Raw genomic sequence first — 10,757 nt, forward strand, 5'->3', positions numbered from 1 at the left:
TAATAAAAGCAAATCTCATTTCTTCGAAGTAAACCTATGAAGCAGCACAGATTACAGAGTAATTAAGCATGTGTGGCGTCATGTGCCAAAACCTAAAGGTCCTTTTTTAAATTTCTAATCTTACAGGCAACTAAACATAAAATCCATGCACATGGAGTAAAACAATTTTATCCTTTTATGGGTCTGCATGACCGGCAACATCATCACTAGAGGCACTTCGTCCATCACTAATATCATCATCACTTGCTTCTTCGTCGCTTTCTTCTGCTGGCTTGCTGGTGATATTCTCCTTCTTAGCATAACGCTCACAGTATTCTGGCAATAAGAGGACAAGTATGTCAGATTATCAATACCAACAACCTGCTGACAGCCCTTTATCAGAAAGATGATACTAAACTGACTATTATGCTAGGCGCTAGCCATTGCATTTTAACTACTTCTGGCCATTAATAACACAATAAGAATGTAACATTTTTAACAAAGACAATGGCTATGAAATTAGCAGTAGTGATTCCTAAGATCTTTAGTCACAGACTCGAAGCCATTTGACAAACAAACAAAAACAGCCTTACAGAGTTATTACCATCATCTGTAAGCAGAGAAGTGTTTTATAGTGATCAAAGCGAAACTAAGGAAAACACAGATGGAAAAGTTCACCTTTCACTTTTTCGTCATATTGCTTTCTGTCCTTCATCATCAAGGATGCTGCATCGCCATTTAAGGGGTCTGAAGGATTTGGGTAAAGCAAAAGTTGAGGGAGGAAAACTTCAAATACATTTATAAGATCTGCAATGGTACAGAACAATGGTTCATACATCAGAATAATGGTCATTGACAAGTGACAACAAATACACATAATTTACGATACAAGTTCCCTGCCAACGTATAAAATATACTTGCATGTACTTGATGTAATCTTTGGAAAAACAGAATACAATCATCTTTGTCTTAGGCTATATAAAAAGAGATAAGATTCAGTTTAAAAGGGAAGAAATGTTTGACTGCACATTTTTTACCCTATTCTCTTTTATCTATTGATCACCTTCACTAGATTATCTATTAATTCACAAAATGAAGGACAGTATCATATTAATAAATGTGTCATAATTAACTTCACATCTGCAACATATTGCCTATACAGCTTTCTTGAAACCAAAAGCAAGCTAAGACCATAATATTTTTAATCTGTCAGGAACATCATGTCATATTTTAAATTTTAACTAACAAATGGATCACAACAAAGAGAAGGCTTTTCATCAAACAATATAACTTGAAGAATTAGCCCACTGTTTTCTCGAATGGGTATTTATGATGCTTACTTTCTTTTGTATTCTAAAGGGGATATCCTATTCAGTAGTAGTAACTTAAACCAAATTTGCTATATATCTTTTAAACACAACAGCAAGTTGGGTAAACAAAAAACAGAATATAACATCATATTACATTGTGTAGTTTAGTATTACCAAACATTGGACTCCATGATTGGTTGATGACATCTAAGCATACAGAACCCGACCTGTAATAAAAAAATCCAGTAAAATAATCAAATTTTATTAGCAATAGAACCAAAGTTTATAACCAACAGTATTGGGTTCAGAAAGTGGTTCATAGCATGTTATTTCAAGTAGATCCCGACTCACATTTCATCAACATTAGGGTGGTATATTTTATTGAGAAACCCTATAGAAGGAGACTTATATGGATAAGCATCTGGAAGCTCCACGCGAACTTTCCACACACCACCTTCATATAGACCTGTGCCGATAAATTAATAAAAGTTTATAACTTCATACTTCATATAAACATATTTCAAACCAAAAACTATGAAACAAGTGGGCATAAATGTTTTAACTTTAACTTTTACCACTGGAGATGAACCAGAACGATGTATAAAGTGAGATAATCTGATCTATGAGGCAGAGTGTAGCCAAAAAACCAGATTGAATTTTATAACATGATCAGTATTAGCTTTCATTCTTCCATATGGCTTTTTAATTATACAACATGGTTATTCTTAGTTTTTTTTTCCATAAGGTTGTTTTAAGGAAATAAGAGTAGTGCGACGTGCATCCAACACTACAAATAGGCTGTGTGATCTTGAAAACTGTCGAATCACCAGCACTACTGTATTAAATGGCACGAATGACTCCAACCAGACAGACTTGTACGAATCAAATTCTCTAAGACAATCACCCAGAATAAAATAACTAAATCGCAGTATACGTACTTCTAAGTTCTAGCAGAATAATAATAGCAAATTCTAACTGGTTGCAGTTGCAATGCCTGGACACTGACCATGCCAGCTCTAAAAATACAGTAATAAATCAGAAGTAATTATGTTTTCATACAACTAAGGAGACGTATGTCTATAAGCATCCAAAACAAAATTCTGTTGAATTGGGTAAATCTTTAGGCTATAATCATACAGGTTATCCACAAAAGATGATCAAATTCAGCCAATTTAGGGTTCATTGAAGTGCGCTAGAGGAATAAAGACATTATCAAAAAAGATACTATTTGCATTAAAAGAAGTTGTCAGAATACCATTGCTAATATAAACGCTTGTTAAGCAGATTTCATCAAACTACGAGCTTGAATTTTATTCTAACAGCATAATTTGTTCAGACAATTTTGGGTCTTTTCAGAAAGAATTTCATCCTAATCCCAATAAAACATGCAGGAATATATGACTGAGAAACATGTTTGTGTTTCTTAAACAAAGATTGTGGGAATACTGTCATGGAAAAACATAACAATATAAATCCAGTGATCCACTACTCAGTAAGTCGATGCTATAAATAACAGGTGAAAGGTATAGACCTCCAAAACATATTAATATAGCCCCTTTAATATCAAACTATAACTGTTCAAAAAGTACAGATCAAACTAAATTATCTCGTGCATCCTGCAAATATGCATAATTCACATCCACAAAATCAACAAATATATCAGAAAGCATATAATTCAGTAACATAGTACATAACTGTAAGGATAGCGCAGGATGACTAATCTTCATTAGGGGAGTTGTTAATGCTGTTGATAACATGTCACATATTTAATATGAGCTTAAAATGAAAATAAGGATAGCGCATTACTTTCTTTTGGACCATGGAATTCCACATTAAATTCATTAAGTCCATCATTTATCGGCTCCACAGCATAATCACTCATCATCCTACATCACAACTTTAACAGGTCAGTACGCCAGTAGGGCTATCAGCACAATATCAAGACATCTTAAGTATATGTGGGCGATCAAGTGTAAGAGATTGACCAAAAACTACAGCATATACAAATCTGCCATATTGAATTTTATTATAGTAGACAAAATTGCAAACTATAAATGGCATGGCTAATGCAATCCCAAAGAATATCACATAAGACGCTTACAGTTTCATGACATCCATATCTCTCCTCTTGCTTGGAGAAGACATTTTCCAGAATCGTAAATGTTATCAATAACAACCTGCCAAGTAGAATGAAAAATGGACATCACAAAGCTATATATTGTACAAAAGAGATAGACTATATGTTATAGCATGTAAGGAGGCTAGATCTACAAACTGACAAGCAAACGCAACAACAAATTGCAGACCTACAAGTCAGAATCCTTAAGATAATGAAGAAGGTATTTCTAGAGGGCTTTATGCAGAAGGGGAATATAAAGAACCATAAAGTTCTGAATTAATTGCCACATAAACCCTCAATTGTTATCAAACGCAGAATGATGAATCTAAATAATTTTTGAGATTGCAACAACATTGTACTGCATACATCACCCAAAATAACTCAAAAGGAACTATCTCTAGTCTCTACGTCATCATATATATTTATTTCCAAGTAAATAAGGAACCATAGTTTATGCTATCAAAAGGAATTGCTAGTACTGTAGTACACCAACAAGACAGATATACCGAGGGTCCGCCGCCAAAAAAATCATGTTCAACTTAAAAAAGGAAATGACAGATCACTGCAAGTCCAAGAACAGAAGGTAACAAATCATAGGAGTCCAATTCAAACACGTTACTTGCGTATAGGGGCAAAGGGACACAAAATTTCTGACACACTAATCATAAGCATAACATTTACTATTAAACAAATCAATATATCTCTATCAAGTTTTTGGCTCTTGAGTACATATTGCACTTAATTCTTACTCCTACAATTCAACCAAACATCCTGTGTATCATTCATTCAACTAATACATCGATTTGCAGTCTGCGCATATAGTTTACCTTCAAATATAAAAATCTCGCAACTAACAACACAAAAGAACACACCAGTACAAACTCCTTTCGTAATTCAACTCTTCTATGTCCTGCTTAAAGTACCACATCAAGAATCATCCCCAATAATTCCGAATGCAATTAATCTCTCCAACCGCAAATCCATAAAACAATCAAACTTGTCGAAATTAAGTTCGTTACTACAAATTGAACATACAACTTCATTCACATTCTAATTGTGCAATCAGTTACACATAATATTCACACATTATAAACAATCAAACAAACACAAATCAATTCACAAGAAACAATTACATACAACAAATGAAACTTAATCAGAAAAGATACAACGGAGAAGAAAGATGACCGGAGTGAATTGACGATGAAGCAGATCGGCGGTGAGGTCTGAAGATAATGTAAATTTCAATCTCTTGTTGTGTATCAATTGAATTGAATATATAATGTGTGTTTGTATTTTTTATTAATTAAAAATTAAAAATATAAGCACCGATCCAAAGGTGTGAAGTCGGTGAAGGATTAATAAGAAAGAGATACGTGGGCTTTGTTTCTGTAAAATTTTATATACTCTAGAATGCTGTTAAATCAGCACTAATATTACCATATATATAAACTCCCGGATTTGCCTCTTCTCCTCTTGTAAGTTTACTTTTATTTTCTTTACTTTTCTTTTGTTATGATAGTTTGTATTTTTTAAATTTTCGAATAATATTTTTGATTAGGTTTGATTTTATCGATGAGAAAAAAATTGTGAAAATTGCCTCGTCGGATTTTATTTGAGGAATGTGTATTACCAATTTGTCCTCAATATGATAAATTGAAAATGATCAAATGAAAAAGAAAGGCAACTAGAATTGAATAGCACATTCTGACTTTGAAAAATAACATTTGGTTGATAAAATGCCACAACCACTAGTCTGATTTGGATAAAGAAGCAACTTCATTCTCTGTTGCCATTTAGGTGAATATTTGCTTAGAATAACAGGAAATAGAGATACTACAATGCTCTAGGCTAGAGTATGGTTAAACTCCCACAGGGATGGGTTCCCATGGCTCTATTCCTTTGTCCTCCAACTTGGAAAATGTAATGTAGATCCCTGCAGGATATGTGCAGGAAAAACATACACAGAGCAGTGGGCTAGCCTTATTCAAATATCATTTTCCGGTTCAAATATAAAAAAAAAACAGCTGCATAAGTAACATGTGCTGAAGATACACGAAAATCCTTCGCACAAGAAAGCCCTGCCATCCTAGTGCAAACAAGCATCTCTATATGTAAATAAGCAGGGACGAAGCACGTCATTGGCTTTCAACCCCATAAAAAACACTAAAATTTCTCTCCGTAGTAATATGCAGTGCCAACCATTAGTGCAACGGTAGCACCCTGTACAACCACACGAGCTCTCATTAGTTTCTGACCTAGTTGAGAATTTCCCTGTCTGAAACTAATTAGCCCGGCTGTCAGTACTCCGGCAGTGAGTAGAGCACCTGAAATGCAAAAAAAAACATCAAGCTCGCTGGATGCAGCAGACTAAATATACATACTGTGACGATATCAATCAATCATTTACAGCTTTATACAGCAGAGCTTAAAAATTGTGTATGTATTTAACACATGCAAGCAACACCATATAAAGTTTAATTACAGAGAACAAAGAGATAGACAGAGAAGATAGCAAGGTCAACTAATAATGTTAACGTCTACAGTACTAATAAAAGATGTGTGATGAAAGTGAAGCAACTTTTTTACTAAGATTGTTCCTTAGCCTTCTAAGCATTTCTGTCTCCATGATTTGATTTTCTTTACTTCTTACAGTGAGACCATGCAACTAAGTACAGAGGAAGCTTACATGTGGCTTGCTGTGTGGAAGACTGAGATTTTAGAAATATATCATCATGATCAAGTCATAGGTAAGTTTCAAATGTCATAAATATCCTGAGGGCAACTGAGGCTGCAAAATCTAGACTTAATCAGAAAATATTTTTGACATTGCATTGTAAAATACAACAATGGCAACGGAAGCAGATAATTCTTGTAATTTGGAGGCAGGCAAGTATTTACAGGTCACGGCAATGTCCTAATGTCCAGCTAAAAAATTACTTGGCTTGATTATTTCCTGTCATGCATGCTTGGCCTCTTAGTAAGGATTTATGATATTCAGTATGCTTATGTTCCCCTGAGAATATAATTCCATTTCTGAGATCTTACATCCAACTGACACTCATTACTTTCCCATCTTCCTCTAATAAATTAATAAAACCTTATTTGGAGTTGCTCTTCTCATGGAATGCTGGGTACTAAATATTTAATATTCTAATGTGCGGGATGATGATGCTTCTTATGTACAATGACAACAACATATTAACAGTCCTTTTAGTTGATTTAGAATCGAAAACCGGGGGTTGAAATCCAAAACCTAGGCTCATTATTATCACAACAAGGTCAAGATGAATCCACATCTAACAATTTCAACATACCTACATCTAGTGTGATAAACTGTGTAAGCACTCTAAATAATAGGTCAATTCTAGACAGAGTATGCCACAATGTCATATTTTCAATTGACTACTACTGACAATCACCTATCTTTCTGTAAATACATAACCTATAAACGGGGGTAAATAAAGACGATAAGAAAAGGGTACCAAGATCTGGAAAAAAATAAAAATTCCCAATGGCATATTAACAGACCAGAGATAGTCGTTCTAAAAGTACACCTATTAACTTAATGAAGGAGCATATTAAGTGAAGTGAATCACAGCTGTGTTACTCCTACACTGGAAGAATAATTTTATAGGATTGTTGAATATATTGTGGATGAGGATGTTAATGAAGGATTTAAGGTGAATAAACACAGTCATCCTATTCATGTCTTGGCAATGAAGGATTGTTGAACTATAGTGTTGTTAATGTGATACTAACGTCAACAAAAAAAAAACGACGATGAACTTTAGGCTTGCCTGATAACTTATCTGGTTCAGAAAGATAAATTTGAAAGAAGGAAAGAGGATACTTTCTAAACTCGGTCCGAAAAATAACAAGAGAAAACACACACACTGAGAAAAAAAAGAAAGAAGAAGAAGAAGAAGAAGAGAACACTAGGAGCCCGTTTAGGTGAACTTAAAATAATGACTTGTGAGTTATAGTGACTTAACATGATAAGTGTGAACCTTAAGCTGTCCGTTTGGGTAATTATTTTATATCATAGGTGACTTATGAGTTATCGAAATTGTATATAATAATGATAAATTTGATAGGTTTATTTGAGCGATGAAATTGATTTTTATAAAAGAATCATGAAAATAAAAACATTATTCCAAAATGTACGTCCCACTAACTTCCTGCTGCTCACCACTCCTCGAGGCCAAGGACGGGATCGAAAAAAAAGGGGTCAATAAAAAAATCAAGAAACTATAGAATCCGATCGATTGCGTAAAGCCCGCGGTTTGGTTTATTTATAATTTTAAGTCAGTTTCTGACTTATTACACAAACATACATTTTCAACTTAAAGTCGAAAATGGATTTAAGCTCTGGGCCCAAACAAACATGCTCATTGTTTGTTGTCTATCCGTTTTTAAAAATGACTTGCATACTCTTAAGGTGACAATATTCTACACGGTCTGACATATTATAACGCAGATTTAAGCATGTCTTATGACATAAATTTTTCTTGATCATCTAATGTAGCAGTCCAGATTCTTCTTTTTTCACATGCAGCCCTAACAAATGACAAATTGTTGCAAGCTTGATTATAGTAACAATTGTTACATATTGCAATTGGCAAAGGGTACACTTATGATGAATAATCGTTATGCTCTGGTACAAACACGATATACACAAAAACACCATAAGCTCATCAAACAATTTACTCAGTCGTCTAAAAACCGATAATTAGTTTACTTTTATGATATTAACTAGTAGCAATGAAAACTAACATGTTTAAACTATTACAGTATAACAGAGCCAATAATTAATTGGTAGAGTATTAACTGATTATACAGATACAAATAGGGGCAGAAATGAAAAAAGAGAGAAAAGGATACCAATAGGGACGAAGGGATTTTTAACACGCTTCTTCTCGGGGAACAAATCTTCAAATTCAGTATCGGATGATGCCATATTTCTCAACGGAGCTCCGAATGGCAATGATGGATGTAGAACCCTAAGTCGCAGGATCCGAATTCGTCGCCAACTGTATCTCTCTGCTAATTGTGTGTGTCTGTTTCGGCCTCCACGTCGCGCCTTGTTTGTCCGCACTTCTTAAGAGTTAAGACGGTGGGCGCTGCTAGCTTTTACACCCAATAGGTTAAGTTCAACTTTTACTCTTCTTTTTCTGTTCAATCTTTCAGTACTATAACTAGCATAAAAAGGCACGGGTCTCTAGTTTATATCGTGTTTTAAATAATATTGATGTGTCATCGTATTGTTTCGAGCAACCTAATAGCAAATATGAAAATTAAATAATATTGATGATTTTTTTTATTTTTTGACAAAATAAGCAGATATGAAAATGTTATATTTGCAACCTAATAGGATTAATAATAATAATAATAATAATAATAATAATAATAATAATAATATTAATAATAATAATAAGTACTATATTTTTTTAAAAATTATGTATCAAAAACTACTACTGAATCCATTTCTTATATTTAAACTCGTGAGGATATAGAGGTCATCATCATATTATCTACAGGTTCAAAATTACATTCGACATGAATACTGGAATTTTTAGATTTTAAATATATTATTCCTCAATTAAAAGTATTTGTAATTTATTGTTGAAAATTATTAAATTATTTAACCTAATGTAACATGATTTTGGTGAAAACTTGTTTTTGATATGCTGAACTACGATATCCTAAATCGTCGTTAGAAGAAGATGTGTGGCGTGCATTGTTTTACATTTATTTCTTTTTTTTTTTAGCGTAGATTTGGTGTCATAGTTGAGTGACACATGATGGGCAGATCATCAACACGGTCTTTTTTAGCATATGTTACACACATTCTGCATAAATAGAAATTGTAACAACTAAAAAGACCAATACCTTATTTTATTATAAAAGTATAATTTCAACTAATAACCCTATAATTGTGCCCAAAAAAATTCTGACATCTTTAATGTGGTTTAATCTTATAATTTTCATATCAACATAAAATACTTTAATGTCTTATATTTTTATTGTTAATTAGAAATATTAGAAGATTATTACTTTGATACAATCTGTTATAATATCGGCTTGTTAAATTTTAATTTTTTATAATTAGTTTTCTAAGCTTGATGATTAAGACTTTTAATGATTTTTCATGTAAATGTTATAAACCAGATCTCAAACAACGATTTCCTGAAATTTGAAATAGCAAAAACAGAGGAGATATAAGTCACACCTCATGAAGTTCACAAAAACATAATATATTTAGCTCAAGTAGTTGTGTGTTTATTTTTTTAGCTTTGTGCAAACTTAAATTTTTAAATATTTTGATACTCGTATTTCTTAGGGGTGAGCTGTGTAGCACATCATGCTCAATTGTTAAAGACTAATTCAAATATTCGATATCCAATATTCTGGATTACGAAAAAAAATTTCTTGATCTAGTTCCATTTAATCAGATATCAGTTTTCACCGTATCGCGTCAGATTATCCGGTTCAAAATTAATTATATTTTTTTAGATTAATTTCTAAATGATTAATTAATTTAATTTTAGTTTGAATCATTTTATTTAACTGGTATGTTATATATTGATCGACGACATATTAAAAAATTATAGTTTTAAGACTTTAATATATATAGCTTATTTTTCTGTGTTATTTTATTTTAACCAAGTAATTTTTTTTTTGAAAAAAAATCAAGTAAAATTTATAACTCAATTCTTTTTAGTAGGTCTCGTAAACGCTTTTTATTATTATTTGATTGAATTTTGATTAACAATATAGAATTTCCATAAAATCAACTTTATATCACAAGTTATAATATTTTAAATTCATATATCATTAAAATTACATCATTTAGATATATATTCTAACACCAAATTTGATGTCTTTGACATTATTCTTATATCTATAATCTTTTAAAACTTATGAATTCTGAATTCATAAGTTTAAAATAAAAAATATTCTAAATAATAATATTCTTTTAGTTACCTTATTTAGTGTTCTCCACAATATTGTAATCTCTTTATAAATCACCTTTTATAATAATTTTTTTTAATATGACATAGTACATGTTGAAAGCCCATGAACTTTTTGTTTCAGATATGCTCACTGAAATCTTAGTTTTTGAGCTTATTTCTCACATTCATTACTTAAAATTTCTATAATATTGTATTGGTACTCGTTTAAACTATTAAGTTAGATTTGAATTTTTTTTTTGAATAAGTTAGATTTGAATTTGTTCATTTTTATTCGGATATGAATTATATCTATTTTTAGAAAGTGGAATCATTAAACAATATACGAGACTTAGCCGAAATAATAATTTATCTTAAATAAATAAGATATTGAAAAAA

At 31.9% G+C, this 10,757-nt stretch overlaps 1 protein-coding gene across 1 annotated transcript; it reads right to left on the reverse strand.

Moving 5' to 3' along the window:
- Window positions 1-4,739, reverse strand: LOC108211273 (ubiquitin-conjugating enzyme E2-23 kDa). The gene is made up of 7 exons (XM_017382828.2): window positions 4,594-4,739; window positions 3,391-3,466; window positions 3,096-3,175; window positions 1,641-1,755; window positions 1,464-1,516; window positions 658-786; window positions 1-315 (listed from the first exon to the last, which is right to left on the reverse strand). Exons 2-7 carry the CDS (start codon window positions 3,432-3,434, stop codon window positions 176-178), a joined length of 561 nt encoding a protein of 186 aa, XP_017238317.1. The 5' UTR covers window positions 3,435-3,466; window positions 4,594-4,739; the 3' UTR covers window positions 1-175.
- Between the last annotated feature and the right edge of the window lie 6,018 nt (window positions 4,740-10,757).

Source organism: Daucus carota, chromosome 3 (assembly GCF_001625215.2).
Source record: "Daucus carota subsp. sativus chromosome 3, DH1 v3.0, whole genome shotgun sequence".
In the NCBI taxonomy this organism is placed as follows: Eukaryota; Viridiplantae; Streptophyta; class Magnoliopsida; order Apiales; family Apiaceae; genus Daucus; species Daucus carota.